This window comes from Balaenoptera acutorostrata, chromosome 4, assembly GCF_949987535.1.
Source record: "Balaenoptera acutorostrata chromosome 4, mBalAcu1.1, whole genome shotgun sequence".
Taxonomy (NCBI): Eukaryota; Metazoa; Chordata; class Mammalia; order Artiodactyla; family Balaenopteridae; genus Balaenoptera; species Balaenoptera acutorostrata.
The window spans coordinates 108,863,579-108,880,473 of record NC_080067.1 but is presented as its reverse complement, the minus strand read 5'-3'; the positions used below and the strand labels follow the sequence as shown (position 1 = coordinate 108,880,473).

At 36.5% G+C, this 16,895-nt stretch overlaps 1 protein-coding gene across 4 annotated transcripts in view; it reads left to right on the top strand.

The window, feature by feature from the left end:
* ARL13B (ADP ribosylation factor like GTPase 13B) overlaps positions 1-16,895 on the top strand; it is an 89,862-nt gene that overhangs the window by 54,155 nt on the left and 18,812 nt on the right. For all 4 annotated transcript variants that reach the window (XM_057545564.1, XM_007164081.2, XM_057545563.1 and 1 more), the window contains 3 exons: positions 3,614-3,719; positions 4,737-4,939; positions 16,383-16,497. In XM_057545564.1, coding sequence (XP_057401547.1) covers positions 3,614-3,719; positions 4,737-4,939; positions 16,383-16,497 — 424 coding nt within the window. The remainder of the gene's footprint in view (positions 1-3,613; positions 3,720-4,736; positions 4,940-16,382; positions 16,498-16,895) is intronic.

Genomic DNA, 16,895 nt, shown 5'->3' with positions numbered 1-16,895 from the left:
GTTACCATTTGGTCCAGCAATCCCACTTCTGGGCGTATATCCAGAAAAGACCAAAAACTCTAATTCAAAAAGATATATGCACCCCCAATGTTCACAGCAGTACTATTTACAATAACCATGACATGGAAGCAACCTAAATGTCCATCGACAGATGAATGGATAAAGAAGATGTGGTATGTATATATATATATATATATATGTATATATAAAAATAAATAATAGAATGTTATTAGGCCATAAAAAAAATGAAATAATGCCATTTGCAGCAACATGGATGGACCATGGACCTAGAGATCATCATACTAAGTGAAGTAAGTCAGAGAAAAACAAATATATCACTTACATGTGGAATCTAAAAAAAAACACATATGAACTTATTTACAAAACAGAAATAGACTCACAGACATAGAAAACAAACCTATGGTTGCCAGGGGGAAGGAGGGGAGGGATAAATTGGGAATTTGGGATTAATAGATACATACTACTATATATAAAATAGATAAAAAAACAAGGACCTACTGTATAGCACAGGGGAGTATATTCAATATCTTGTAATAAACTATAATGGAAAAGAATCTGAAAAAGTATATATATGTACACATATATATATGTATAACTGAATCACTGCTGTACACCTGAAACATTGTAAATCACCTACAATTAAAAAATAGTATAATAAAAATCAATAAAGAAAAATAAACTAATGAAAATGGTTACCTATAGGAGACTAGGAAGAATTGTGGAAAAGAGATAGGGAAAATAGTTTTTTCTGATTTCATTTTGTTTTTATAGTTTGAATTTGGAACCTCATAAGTGTTTTAAAAATTAAATCTTAACATAAAGAATAAAACTATCTTTAAAAAACAAAAGCAGCCTGAAACAAATGAACCTAGTTATATATCTAGATGGTGGCATAACCGCACAGAGAAGGATTACTTCAAGTAATTTTAAAATCAGTATTTTGACTGCATCTCTTGTGGGATATATCTTATAGACAAGAATAAGCACAAAGGGATCTAATGTGCATTTAGTAGTGTTATTTTTAGTAATAATGTTGGTATTACTATGTTGAAACTCATAGGAGAGAACAAATAGTTAACGATGGAGTTATTAGGAACTGTAGTTTTCAGCATAAGGAAAAAGAGATACAAATTAAGAAGCTAAGTAAAAACTTGGTAATATTTGATTTAAAGTGGAAAAATCAGTATGACCTCATGACTTAATTTTTTCTTTCTTAAAAACTATATTTTTCCTAGCTTTGTCCACTGAAATGGTCTAGAAGCAATGGCAAGTCAATAACGATAAATGTCCAGAAGTGCCCAGACTGTGGTCTTTAAAATACCAGTTCGTACTAAAAGGAACCAGGGCTCTTTAGGGAATTGGATGAGTTCAGGTCCGGGCCATTGTTTCTTACAAAAAAGCAAAGAAGCTATCAAAGACTCTTGGAGTTGTACCAAAAGAAAACAGGAGCCAACACAAAAGGGACTCCCACTAACCAAAAATGGGTAACTTTGAGCCTCAAAAAGAACAGTAACTATAATAAGTTGAAACATCAAATATATTTTAAAAATCCATGAGTCCATAATGATATCGCCCACAAACCAAAGAAAGCAACTTGATCACCTTTGGAGGTTAATATTATTATGAAAATTAGGAAATGAAGGCAAAGGATCAATATTTATCTTGACTTTTCTCTGAATTGTACTTGAGTCACCAAGTAGTTAATGAAAACTTACTTTTTAGCAAAAATCCAGCTAGTTAATGCAGATGGAATACAGAACTAAAAAAGTCATGATTTTATAGCCACTTACATGATAATGGTATTGAACACAGGTCATTAATGGTTGCTAAAACCATTAGATGAAAGGTTAACGGAAAACTTTATTTTGGACAAATCAGGCTGACTGCAGCCTGAATCCATGGATCCATTTAACCATCACTGAAAGTGGTGCACTCAGATATTAAATGCCTCCCAAGTACTCGCAGCGTCTATGAAATATGCTTGCCAAAAGATTTCAACTTGAAAGCCATCCAGCCTGTATATTTAACTACTAGATACAGGAAATACAGGGTGTGTATGTTAAATGACTTCATAAGGAAGATATCAGCCAAATCCTAAACATGGGAGATTCTGTAGAAAAATGACTTGTTTTGTTTTACAGATAGATGTCATGGGAGGAAAAGAAGTGTTGGTCACAGTGTTGCAGGAATGGGAGGTGTTGGCGTCGGGGGTGATACTGATTCAAAAACACTTAAAAGAATAAATTGTAGTAATGTGTATCTGGTTTGGATCTGGATTTGGACATAGCACTTGTAAAAAGATATTGAGGAATATTAATTTTTTTAAGAACTTAGGTGTGATAGTGATATTGTAATATTTTTTAATTTTTAAATTATGGGGTGACGTGATATGACTCATGGGAAGTGGAAGATACGTAGATGAGCAAGAATGGTATAAAACTGATAATTTTTAAAGATAGGTGATAGGGTTCATTAGATTTTATTTTTCTATGTACTTATTAAATAATATATATTTGCCTGAAACATATATCAAACCCTGACCAAGACAGTGTTTTATTCAACTTTTTGACCTCTGCCATCTGATAGGCAAATAGTGGTATTTTGTTGTAATTCCTATTTTTTTTAAACTTATTTTGTTTTTTTTTATTTGTTGTTCCTCAATTTGTTCCTAATTGAGTGTAAGGTTTTCTATGCACAGTGCTATGCTAAGTAAATTAGATAAAAGTGGCCTCACTTCTCCAGTAAATTGCACATTTATGTGGACACATTCACACAGTGGAAATACAGGTAAGCTCAAATAATACAAGCTCTGAATGAATATTTGGGTATTTAAAACATGATACAGATTGTATTTAAGAAGAAAAGGACATGGGATAAGAGCCTTTACATCATGATGCAGTGTATTTTAAGAAGAGAAGGATATAATTAATGTGAAAGTTGGAATTGATGGCTGAGTGCTGTGGAAGCTAGTCCACTTCTTTTTCTATTTGTACTTTTTTTGTTGGCCTGTTGACCTATTGCTTGTTTTCTTGACACTTCTCTTTACCTGATTTCCCTTTTATAGGCCAGTTCTTTTCTTTTTTTTTTAATTAATTAATTTATTTATTTTTGGCTGCTTTGGGTCTTTGTTGCTATGCGTGGGCTCTCTCTAGTTGCGGCGAACAGGGGCCACTCTTTCATTGCGGTGCGCAGGCTTCTCATTGCGGTGGCTTCTCTTGTTGCGGAGCACGGGCTGTAGGCACGCGGGCTTCAGTAGTTGTGGCACACGGGCTCAGTAGTTGTGGCTCACGGGATTAGTTGCTCTGCGGCATGTGGGATCTTCCCGGACCAGGGCTCGAACCCGTGTCCCCTGCATTGGCAGGCGGACTCTTAACCACTGCACCACCAGGGAAGCCCTATAGGCCAGTTCTTACAAACTTACTTTAGCGGCAATAAAAAGGAAAAATGAAGAAATAAATTGTACACTACTCTCTAAAACCAGTATGTTCTGTAATCAGTAGGGTTAAAACTTTGGAATAAGAACATGGTCAAAATGTCTTTTAAGTGGCTGTCTGATTATATATTTGCTATAAAACTACTTATGTCTCTCTAGGTTGGCAAATAAACAAGATAAGGAAGGGGCTTTAGGAGAAGCTGATGTGATTGAATGCCTGTCTCTGGAAAAACTGGTCAATGAGCACAAGTGCTTATGTCAAATAGTAAGTTTTGGGGGTTCTTCTGCCCTATGAATTATGTTCGGTATAACTTAGTTTTTGTAAAGGTGATAAGCAATTAGGGGGTAGGTAGCTAACAAAATAATTTATTAGTGTTTTAAACAAATTTTTTTAACCTGTTCTCACTGTTTTTTAACAGTTCTCACTGTTCATTTGATATTACTTATTACAGTGATATTTGTTTTCTATTTAGTTGTTACTGACTTCTATAAACTATCTTTCATGATTTCAAAGACTTTAGGTTTGCTCTTTGCTTAAGACATTGCTGACAGGACCTGCAAGTTATACAAACATGTCATGCTATAAATTTTGTAAAATGGTAAAAGTATAAATACAAAATTTATACTTAGGAGAAGTTTATAATGAATTTTGAAAAATTATATCAAGAGAGTTATCATACAGTCTTGAGAAGATGGACTGAGGATTTAATCATTTATTCTGGTTTCAGAAAATGATTGTTAGTCTGTCAATCTTAAAAGATGGTTACAGGGAACTCCCCGGCGGTCCAGTGATTAAGATTCTGCACTTTCATTGCCAAGGGTGCAGGTTCGATCTCTGGTTGGGGAACTATGATCCCACAAGCTGTGCGGTACAGCAAAAAAAAAAAAAAAAAAATAAGATGCGTACTGCCATAAATTCCCTGGTATAACGAATTAAAACTTTTTGCTATTTTTAATAAGTAAGGGTATTTTTCTTCTGTAAGTTTAATTTTGTCTGTCAGTGAGTTTGTTTAAAATTTAACTGTCAACTTCTTGTGTCATAATCGCTCTCAAAGCTTACAGATATAATCCATAAAATATTTCCACTCCTACGTACATACTAATGTAGTGATCATTGCAAAGGTGTGTTTTGTAAGTTAAAGAAGCAGGTGCTTCATATCATTAATTTAATGGGTTAATTAATTTTGATTCGCCAGTAATTATATCTTCATGGTTTATGAATAAATTTTTGTAGAGATCTTTTAGTTTTAATCTTTAAGTCAAATAAATTGCTGTTTTTAAGGAACCTTGTTCAGCAGTCTTGGGATATGGAAAGAAAATTGACAAGTCCATTAAAAAAGGCCTTTATTGGCTGCTACATATCATTGCAAGAGACTTTGATGCCTTAAATGAGCGCATCCAAAAAGACACAACAGAACAACGTGCTCTTGAGGAACAAGAGAACCGAGAGCGGGCTGAAAGAGTACGAAAATTGCGAGAAGAAAGGTAGGTAGATTAATTTTGTAGCACAGTGCATGCATATGAAAACTCAAAAACACCACACTTTTATTAATAATTTTTTTAGTTTTGTCTGTTTAGGTTCCTCTTTTTGTATGAAGGAAGATACTAGGTAAATTTTTTATTTCTGTAGACCTGCACAAGTTTGGTTGATAGGGTTCTAAGTTTGGTTGATAGCACAATTGGCATCTAGTGGGAAGAGGCCAGGGATGCTGCTAAACATTCTGTGATGCACAGGTCAGTTTCCCATAGCAAAGAATATGTCAGTAGACTGAGAAATCCTTCATTAGTCTCAGCAAAGATAGAAGGTAAGCAGTTAGTGGATCAGCCAGCTGAAGCAAAATCTGATCTTCAACACTAGTTTTGTCTGAAAGTGGACTAAATTGCACTATCTCAGGTTTTAAAACATGTGTTTAAAATTATTTTAAAAATATATTGCCTAAAGGGAAATTTTTAAAATAAGTTTAGCAAACTCTAAGTTAAAAAAAATGTTTATGTAAATTCTACCACAGAATCAGTTATAATAATGTTAATGCTGGAAGAAAGTACTCAGATTTGATTAGAAGTTGAATTTAGTTCTTAATCCCAAGATTTCTCTTTCTTTCTCCACTTACATGGCAGGGGAGGGAAGAAACAAAAAGATTTCTAAGTGAGCTCCTGTGAGATCCGAAGTGGTCTTCCATCTACCTAAGTAATATTGGCCTTCCATTTGCTTTAACAGTTGCAGCCTGGTAGGCAAGAACCCACTAACTGCCCTTGGTGAGGTGCTCCTTTATGCTGTCAGGGAAATCCTCTGATTACTGGTATCTTTCTTTTTTTTTTTTTTTTTTTTTTTTTTTTTTCACACACACACACTGTATTTTATTTTTACAAGAGATAGATAGACTGACACCAAGCATTGTACATGGATGACCACAACAAAAGCAACAATGATTGCAATTACCAAACATGAAACACACTTATACTATGTCATAACATTGACATTCAGTCCAGTAATCCTCCACTGTAACAGCTCCTTTACTTTCCAGTGAAAATTGATTTGTATATTCTTTTCCTCTGAGTCCTTGTGGAATTTTTTTTTTTTTTTTTAATTCAGACAGAAAGTCACAAAAATTATACTCATCCTCATCAGTTCACTCAGTCCCATGTAATTAATTTCTTTTTTTTCATCTTGATCTTTTGTTAGCACTTTTATGAGTTCATCAGTTTTTCATTAGAGTTCTGAAAATGCTTATTCATTCAGTTCAGCAGTACAGTCAGTTACCAGAAACCTGTACTTGTCAGAGTCTTTTCCATGAATTTCTTGAAGATGAAACTCTTTTATAGGAACATATTTGCAAAATCATCAGAGTACACCCAGAACTGTCTGTAAATGACAAAAGACTTAAAAATGACCATGGTTAAAGATTTGATGAAAGTTCATAATAATGCAGTTGACAAGAAAATTAGTTATTTCTGAGATATACATTTTAAAGTAATAACTAGGATTATTACTTATAACATTATACCAGAACATATAAGATTTTTAGACGTTTCCTGTAATGTCTGAAACATTTATATTAACATATTTCCATACATATTTCCATACAAATACAAATATAAGATTTTTAGAAATTTCATGTAATGTCTGAAACATTTATATTAACATATTTCCATACATATTTCCATACAAATACAAATATAAGATTTTTAGAAATTTCATGTAATGTCTGAAACATTTATATTAACATATTTCCATACATATTTCCATACAAATACAAATATAAGATTTTTAGAAATTTCATGTAATGTCTGAAACATTTATATTAACATATTTCCATACATATTTCCATACAAATACAAATATAAGATTTTTAGAAATTTCATGTAATGTCTGAAACATTTATATTAACATATCTCCATACATATTTCCATACAAATACAAATATAAGATTTTTAGAAATTTCATGTAATGTCTGAAACATTTATATTAACATATCTCCATACATATTTCCATACAAATACAAATATAAGATTTTTAGAAATTTCATGTAATGTCTGAAACATTTATATTAACATATCTCCATACATATTTCCATACAAATACAAATATAAGATTTTTAGAAATTTCATGTAATGTCTGAAACATTTATATTAACATATTTCCATACATATTTCCATACAAATACAAATATAAGATTTTTAGAAATTTCATGTACTGTCTGAAACATTTATATTAACATATTTCCATACATATTTCCATACAAATACAAATATAAGATTTTTAGAAATTTCATGTAATGTCTGAAACATTTATATTAACATATTTCCATACAAATAACCCAATGAAAGTTTAGTATTAGTTGTTTTGTTTGTTTTTTTATACTGCAGGTTCTTATTAGGCATCAGTTTTATACACATCAGTGTATACATGTCAATCCCAATCGCCCAATTTAGCACATCACCATCCCCACCTCATCGCAGTTTTCCCCCCTTGGTGTCCATATGTCCATTCTCTACATCTGTGTCTCAACTTCTGCCCTGCAAACTGGCTCATCTGTACCATTTTTCTACGTTCCACATACATGCATTAACATACGATATTTGTTTTTCTCTTTCTGACTTACTTCACTCTGTATGACAGTCTCTAGATCCATCCACTTCTCAACAAATGACTCAATTTCGTTCCTTTTTATGGCTGAATAATATTCCATCGTATATATGTACCACAACTTCTTTATCCATTCGTCTGTTGATGGGCATTTAGGTTGCTTCCATGACCTGGCTATTGTAAATAGTGCTGCAATGAACATTCGGGTGCACGTGTCTTTTTGAATTACGGTTTTCTCTGGGTATATGCCCAGTAGTGGGATTGCTGGGTCATATGGTAATTCTATTTTTAGTTTTTTAAGGAACCTCCATATTGTTCTCCATAGTGGCTGTATCAATTTACATTCCCACCAACAGTGCAAGAGGGTTCCCTTTTCTCCACACCCTCTCCAGCATTTGTTGTTTGTAGATTTTCTGATGATGCCCATTCTAACAGGAGTGAGGTGATACCTCATTGTAGTTTTGATTTGCATTTCTCTAATAATTAGTGATGTTGAGCATCTTTTCATGTGCTTCGTGGCCGTCTGTATGTCTTCTTTGGAGAAATGTCTATTTAGGTCTTCTGCCCATTTTTGGATTGGGGTGTTTGTTTCTTTGATATTGAGCTGAATGAGCTGTTTATATATTTTGGAGATTAATCCTTTGTCCGTTGATTCATTTGCAAATATTTTCTCCCATTCTGAGGGTTGTCTTTTCGTCTTGTTTATGGTTTCCTTTGCTGTGCAAAAGCTTTGAAGTTTCATTAGGTCCCACTTGTTTATTTTTGTTTTTATTTCCATTACTCTAGGAGGTGGATCGAAAAAGATCTTGCTGTGATTTATGTCAAAGAGTGTTCTTCCTATGTTTTCCTCTAAGAGTTTTATAGTGTCCAGTCTTATATTTAGGTCTCTAATCCATTTTGAGTTTATTTTTGTGTATGGTGTTAGGGAGTATTCTAATTTCATTCTTTTACATGTGGCTGTCCAGTTTTCCCAGCACCACTTATTGAAGAGACTGTCTTTTCTCCATTGTATATCTTTGCCTCCTTTGTCATAGATTAGTTGACCATAGGTGCGTGGGTTAATCTCTGGGCTTTCTATCTTGTTCCATTGATCTATGTTTCTGTTTTTGTGCCAGTACCATATTGTCTTGATTACTGTAGCTTTGTAGTATAGTCTGAAGTCAGGGAGTCTGATTCCTCCAGCTCCATTTTTTTGCCTCAAGACTGCTTTGGCTATTCGGGGTCTTTTGTGTCTCCATACAAATTTTAAGATGATTTGTTCTAGCTCCGTAAAAAATGCCATTGGTAATTTGATAGGGATTGCATTGAATCTGTAGATTGCTTTGGGTAGTATACTCATTTTCACAATGTTGATTCTTCCAATCCAAGAACATGGTATATCTCTCCATCTGTTGGTATCATCTTTAATTTCTTTCATCAGTGTCTTATAGTTTTCTGCATACAGGTCTTTTGTCTCCCTAGGTAGGTTTATTCCTAGGTATTTTATTCTTTTTGTTGCAATGGTAAATGGGAGTGTTTCCATAATTTCTCTTTCAGATTTTTCATCATTAGTGTATAGGAATGCAAGAGATTTCTGTGCATTAATTTTGTAACCTGCAACTTTACCATATTCATTAATTAGCTCTAGCAGTTTTCTGGTGGCAGTTTTAGGATTCTCTATGTATAGTATCATGTCATCCGCAAACAGTGACAGTTTTACTTCTTCTTTTCCAATTTGTATTCCTTTTATTTCTTTTTCTTCTCTGATTGCCGTGGCTAGGACTTCCAGAACTATGTTGAATAATAGTGGTGAGAGTGGACATCCTTGTCTCGTTCCTGATCTTAGAGGAAATGCTTTCAGTTTTTCACCATTGAGAATGATGTTTGCTGTGGGTTTGTCATATATGGCCTTTATTATGTTGAGGTAGGTTCCCTCTATGCCCACTTTCTGGAGAGTTTTTATCAGAAATGGGTGTTGAATTTTGTCAAAAGCTTTTTCTGCATCTATTGAGATGATCATATGGTTTTTATTCTTCAATTTGTTAATATGGTGTATCACATTGATTGATTTGCGTATATTGAAGAATCCTTGCATCCCTGGGATAAATCCCACTTGATCGTGGTGTATGATCCTTTTAATGTGTTGTTGGATTCTGTTTGCTAGTATTTTGTTGAGGATTTTTGCATCTATATTCATCAGTGATATTGGTCTGTAATTTTCTTTTTTTGTAGTGTCTTTGTCTGGTTTTGGTATCAGGGTGATGGTGGCCTCATAGAATGAGTTTGGGAGAGTTCCTTCCTCTGCAATTTTTTGGAAGAGTTTGAGAAGGATGGGTGTTAGCTCTTCTCTAAATGTTTGATAGAATTCACCTGTGAAGCCATCTGGTCCTGGACTTTTGTTTGTTGGAAGATTTTTAATCACAGTTTCAATTTCATTACTTGTGATTGGTCTTTTGATATTTTCTGTTTCTTCCTGGTTCAGTCTTGGAAGGTTATACCTTTCTAAGAATTTGTCCATTTCTTCCAGGTTGTCCATTTTATTGGCATAAAGTTGCTTGTAGTAGTCTCTTAGGATGTTTTGTATTTCTGCGGTGTCTGTTGTAACTTCTCCTTTTTCATTTCTGATTTTATTGATTTGAGTCCTCTCCCTCTTTTTCTTGATGAGTCTGGCTAATGGCTTATCAATTTTGTTTATCTTCTCAAAGAACCAACTTTTAGTTTTATTGATCTTTGCTATTGTTTTCTTTGTTTCTATTTCATTTATTTCTGCTCTGATCTTTATGATTTCTTTCCTTCTGCTAACTTTGGGTTTTGTTTGTTCTTCTTTCTCTAGTTTCTTTAGGTGTAAAGTTAGATTGTTTACTTGAGATTTTTCTTGTTTCTTTAGGTAGGCTTGTATAGCTATAAACTTCCCTCTTAGAACCGCTTTTGCTGCATCCCATAGGTTTTGGGTCGTCGTGTTTTCATTGTCATTTGTCTCTAGGTATTTTTTTATTTCCTGTTTGATTTCTTCAGTGATCTCTTGGTTATTTAGTAACGTATTGTTTAGCCTCCATGTGTTTGTCTTTTTTACGTTTTTTTCCCTGTAATTCATTTCTAATCTCATAGCGTTGTGGTCAGAAAAGATGCTTGATATGATTTCAATTTTCTTAAATTTACTGAGGCTTGATTTGTGACCCAAGATGTGATCTATCCTGGAGAATGTTCCGTGTGCACTTGAGAAGAACGTGTAATCTGCCGTTTTTGGATGGAATGTCCTATATATATCAATTAAATCTATCTGGTCTATTGTGTCATTTAAAGCTTCTGTTTCCTTATTTATTTTCATTTTGGATGATCTGTCCATTGGTGTAAGTGAGGTGTTAAAGTCCCCCACTATGATTGTGTTACTGTCGATTTCCTCTTTTATAGCTGTTAGCAGTTGCCTTATGTATTGAGGTGCTCCTATGTTGGGTGCATATATATTTATAATTGTTATATCTTCTTCTTGGATTGATCCCTGGATCATTATGTAGTGTCCTTCCTTGTCTCTTGTAACATTCTTTATTTTAAAGTCTATTTTATCTGATATGAGTATAGCTACTCCAGCTTTCTTTTGATTTCCATTTGCATGGAATATCTTTTTCCATCCCCTCACTTTCAGTCTGTATGTGTCCCTAGGTCTGAAGTGGGTCTCTTGTAGACAGCATATATATGGGTCTTGTTTTTGTATCCATTCAGCCAGTCTATGTCTTTTGGTTGGGGCATTTAATCCATTCACGTTTAAGGTAATTATCGATATGTATGTTCCTATGACCATTTTCTTAATTGTTTTGGGTTTGTTTTTGTAGGTCCTTTTCTTCTCTTGTGTTTCCCACTTAGAGAAGTTCCTTTAGCATTTGTTGTAGAGCTGGTTTGGTGGTGCTGAATTCTCTTAGCTTTTGCTTGTCTGTAAAGCTTTTGATTTCTCCATCAAATCTAAATGAGATCCTTGCTGGGTAGAGTAATCTTGGTTGTAGGTTCTTCCCTTTCATCACTTTAAGTATTTCATGCCACTCCCTTCTGGCTTGCAGAGTTTCTGCTGAGAAATCAGCTGTTAACCTTATGGGGGTTCCCTTGTATGTTATTTGTCGTTTTTCCCTTGCTGCTTTCAATAATTTTTCTTTGTCTTTAATTTTTGCCACTTTGATTACTATGTGTCTCGGCGTGTTTCTCCTTGGGTTTATTCTGTATGGGACTCTCTGCGCTTCCTGGACTTGGGTGGCTATTTCCTTTCCCATGTTGGGGAAGTTTTCGATTATAATCTCTTCAAATATTTTCTCTGGTCCTTTCTCTCTCTCTTCTCCTTCTGGGACCCCTATAATGCGAATGTTGTTGCGTTTAATGTTGTCCCAGAGGTCTCTTAGGCTGTCTTCATTTCTTTTTATTCTTTTTTCTTTAGTCTGTTCCGCAGCAGTGAATTCCACCATTCTGTCTTCCAGGTCACTTATCCGTTCTTCTGCCTCAGTTATTCTGCTATTGATTCCTTCTAGTGTAGTTTTCATTTCAGTTATTGTATTGGTCATCTCTGTTTGTTTGTTCTTTAATTCTTCTAGGTCTTTGTTAATCATTTCTTGCATCTTCTCAATCTTTGCCTCCATTCTTATTCCGAGGTCCTGGATCATCTTCACTATCATTATTCTGAATTCTTTTTCTGGAAGGTTGCCTATCTCCACTTCATTTAATTGTTTTTCTGGGGTTTTTTCTTGTTCTTTCATCTGGTACATAGCCCTCTGCCTTTTCATCTTCTCTGTCTTTCTGTAACTGTGGTTTTTGGTCCACAGGCTGCAGGATTGTAGTTTTTCTTGCTTCTGTTGTCTGCCCTCTGGTGGTTGAGGCTATCTAAGAGGCTTGATGGGAGGCTCTGGTGGTGGGTAGAGCTGACTGTTGCTGTGGCGGTCAGAGCTCAGTAAAACCTTAATCCACTTGACTGTTGATGGGTGGGGCTGGGTTCCCTCCCTGTTGCTGTGGCGATCAGAGCCCAGTAAAACCTTAATCCACTTGACTGTTGATGGGTGGGGCTGGGTTCCCTCCCTGTTGGTTGTTTTGCCTGAGGCAACCCAACACTGGAGCCTACCCGTGCTCTTTGGTGGGATTAATGGCAGACTCTGGGAGGGCTCACGCCAAGGAGAACTTCCCAGGACCTCTGCTGCCAGTGTCCTTATCCCCACGGTGAAACAGAGCCACCACTCGCCTCTGCAGGAGACCCCCCAACACCAGCAGGTACGTCTGGTTCAGTCTCCCCCAGGGTCACTGCTCCTTCCCCTGGGTCCCGATGCACACATTACTTTGTGTGTGCCCTCCAAGAGTGGGGTCTCTGTTTCCCCCAGTCCTGTCACAGTCCTGCAATCAATTCCCACTAGACTTCAAAGTCTGATTCTCTAGGAATTCCTCCTCCCTTTGCCGGACCCCCAGGTTGGGAAGCCTGAGGTGGGGCTCAGAACCTTCACTCCAGTGGGTGGACTTCTGTGGTATAAGTGTTCGCCAGTCTGTGAGTCACCCACCCAGCAGTTATGGGATTTGATTTTACTCTGATTGAGCCCCTCCTACCGTCTCACTGTGGCTTCTCCTCTGTCCTTGGACGTGGGGTGTCCTCCTTGGTGAAGTCCAGGGTCTTCCTGTCAATGATTGTCCAGCAGCCAGTTGTGATTCTGGTGCTCTCGCAAGAGGGAGTGAGAGCACGTCCTCTACTCCGCCATCTTGGTTAATCCGGACTGGTATCTTTCATTTAATTCAGAGATAGGACTTAAAGGAAAATATTTGGAGAGATAACTCTTCTGTCCTCAAGGGCTCAGTAACATGAGCAGGTCAGTCATCTCGGTCTCTCTTGATAACAATATGAGGTTTTAGTTCCTATGAGAATCTTTTTTTTTTTTTCTATGAGAATTTTATTTTCTATTCTAGTGTATATTTTCATGATATAAAGCTCAGTACAACCAGTCATGCATACAAATATATCTTCCGTGTATTTATAAAAATAAAATAGGGGCTTCCCTGGTGGCGCAGTGGTTGAGAGTGTGCCTGCCAGTGCAGGGGACGCGGGTTCGGGCCCTGGTCTGGGAAGATCCCACATGCCGCGGAGCGGCTGCGCCCGTGAGCCACAATTGCTGAGCCTGCGCGTCTGGAGCCTGTGCTCCGCAACAAGAGGGGCCGCGATAGTGAGAGGCCCGCGCACCGCGATGAAGAGTGGCCCCCGCTCGCCGCAGCTAGAGAAAGCCCTCGCACAGAAACGAAGACCCAACACAGCCATAAATAAATAAATAAATAAATAAATGGATTAATACGTTTAAAAAAAAAAAATTAAGCTTCTCATCTTCCATCCCTAAATCAAAAGTGGCATAAAATTTCAGAAGTCAAGGTTTAACAGTCAGCAAATAAACATTAAAAAATAAATAAATAAATAAAATAAAATAAAATAAAATATATGGCCATACTTTTCTAAAGGCTTCTTTGCTTTTCCTCTACTTAGAAAAACAAAAAGAAAAAAAAAAATTGAGTTGGGTAAAAGAAATCTAATTATTATTTTTTTTCAAGTTTTTACTTTTTCCATAAAGATATTCCAGGTCATGTTATGGCAGGCTTTTCTGGTACCCCATTCCCCTTTCCTCCTTTCTCCTAGCCATGCCACTTGTGGTCTGAGTCCTCTTCTGTTGAACAGAGACTGCATAATTAAATTTAGACAGGAGTAATTAAAAAAAAAACTTTTTATTGTTAAATACAATCTAATAGGTTTGGATTTTTTTGTTGGTTTGGATATTTTTGAAAAAACAGTAAAACAGGGCTTCCCTGGTGGCGCAGTGGTTGAGAATCTGCCTGCTAATGCAGGGGACACGGGTTCAAGCCCTGGTCTGGGAAGATCCCACATGCTGCGGAGTAACTGGGCCCGTGAGCCACAATTACTGAGCCTGCGCGTCTGGAGCCTGTGCTCCGCAACAAGAGAGGCCGCGATAGTGAGAGGCCCGCGCACCGCGATGAAGAGTGGCCCCCGCTCGCCGCAACTAGAGAAAGCCCTCGCACAGAAACGAAGACCCAACACAGCCAGAAATGAATAAATAAATACATAAATTTAAAAAAAAAACAGTAAAACAAGCTATTATTGGTATCTGAAAATAGTATATTAATACCAGATACCTGAAATTGCTTACTAATAAATGAGTAACATTAATGACTGTTGGGACTTCCCTGGTGGCGCAGTGGTTGAGAGTCCGCCTGCCAATGCAGGGGACACGGGTTTGAGCCCTGGCCTGGGAAGATCCCACATGCCGCAGAGCAACAAAGCCCATGCACCACAACTACTGAGCCTGCGCTCTAGAGCCCGCAAGCCACAACTACTGAGCCCATGTGCCACAACTACTGAAGCCTGCACGCCTAGAGCACGTGCTCGGCAAAAAGAGAGGCCACTGCGATGAGAAGCCCACACACTGCAATGAAGAGTAGCCCCCGCTCACCGCAACCAGAGAAAGCCCGTGCACAGCAACAAAGACCCAATGCAGCCAAAAATTTTAAAAAAAAAATAAAAAAAAAAAATAATGACTGTCCTGTAAGTATGTTTATATACAGAGTGCTTTCACATATATTACTTTACCTGAAATAACCCTATGAAGTATGTATTTTATCCACATTTATGGGAAGGCAGAGGCTCAGGTATCCAGATAGATATCCAAGGTCATAGAAGTAGTAAATTGCAGATCTCTAAATTTTGGCTTCCTAGGTTCAGAATGAAAGGATATATCTTTCCATCATAGAACTTAATTAATAAGTGCCGTAGTAATGAACATTGACATTGTTATACTATATACTGTTGTTATACAGTCTAGTTGCCGATTTACAATAGTTATGTTTCTATCTTCAGCTGCTTCTTTTAGTAACTTATTACCTTCATCTATGGGGCAACATTAACTTTAAATCACAGAGTAATAAAAGTCTCAGTAGTAACTAATATAGAAATACTTATTTAATCTAAGTGATATAGGGCAACTTATTTCTATAGCCTCTTCTACTTATGCAAAGCAACAGTTGTTATCTAGTTCATTTATGATATATAACTAGACACAGCTCTTAAGACGAAGGTTAACAACAGGACTTATTTATCTGGTTAACATCAGTGAAGAGGACAGCATTTGTTTGGGAGGTTTATTAATAAATTGATAAATATAAACCCTTGTTACATAGAAAAATAATTAATATGCATCACTGACATTAAGAACTCATTCATAGGGAATGTCTTTTTTGTCAGCATTTCTTTCTTTTTTTAATTTCTTTCTCTCTTTCTCTCTCTCTCTCTCTCTCTTTCTTTCTTTTTGGTTGCGTTGGGTCTTCATTGTTGTGCGTGGGCTTTCTCTAGTTGCAGCCAGTGGGGTCTATTCTTCGTTGTGGTGCGTGGGCTTCTCATTGCAATGGCTTCTCTTTGTTGTGGAGCACAGGCTCTAGGCATGCAGGCTTCAGTAGTTGTGGCACACGGGCTCAGTAGTTGTGGCTCGCGGGCTCTAGAGCGCAGTCTCAGTAGTTGTGGTGCATGGGCTTAGTTGCTCTGCAGCATGTGGGATCTTCCCGGACCAGGGATTGAACCCATGTCCCCTGCCTTAGCAGGCAGATGATTAACCACAGTGCCACCAGGAAGTCCTGTCAGCGTTTCTTTCTTTTAAAATTCAAATGATTAATCTTAACATGGGGATAGTGGTCTGTTACCTGCATAAAGATATCTGAAAGTCTCTCAGTAATTCAAAGCCATGTCCAGATGTTTAAATTACTGAACTCAATAGCCTTAAACCTATTGGAAATGTTCTTAAACATGGTTCAGCATTTTCTCATAAGGAATTCCGATTTTTTTCCCTCAAACAATAGAGAACAAAGAGAGCGAGAGCAGGCTGAACTCGATGGAACCAGTGGTCTGGCTGAGTTGGACCCAGAACCAATTATTGTTAATCCTTTCCAGCCGATAGCATCTGTAATCATTGAGGTATGGATGGTGGCAAATGTAATTTTTATGTCTTAAGTTATAAAGTTGGAAGTTCAGAAAGGAGGCAGGGAGATCGAAGTATTTCACCAGAGATTGATTATTTGTAAAAGAAATTAAATGGGGGAGATGGGTTAAAGGTTTGCTGCTTTTTCTTCCTCTTCAAATTTACCTTCTGATCTAGTATAAAAAGGGAAGATGACTTCAGAATTAACTGAGAATGAAAATAAAGATTGAATGTAGCAACTATCACAGTTACTGTTCTGATAAATTTTTTTTGTCACTTATTTCATATGATAATAGTATGTTTACTCTTATTTACATTATCTTTATCCCTGTATTGCTATTACTATCCCTTTACAGTAATATTTAAATGCTTATGGTGCATTATAGTACATAAA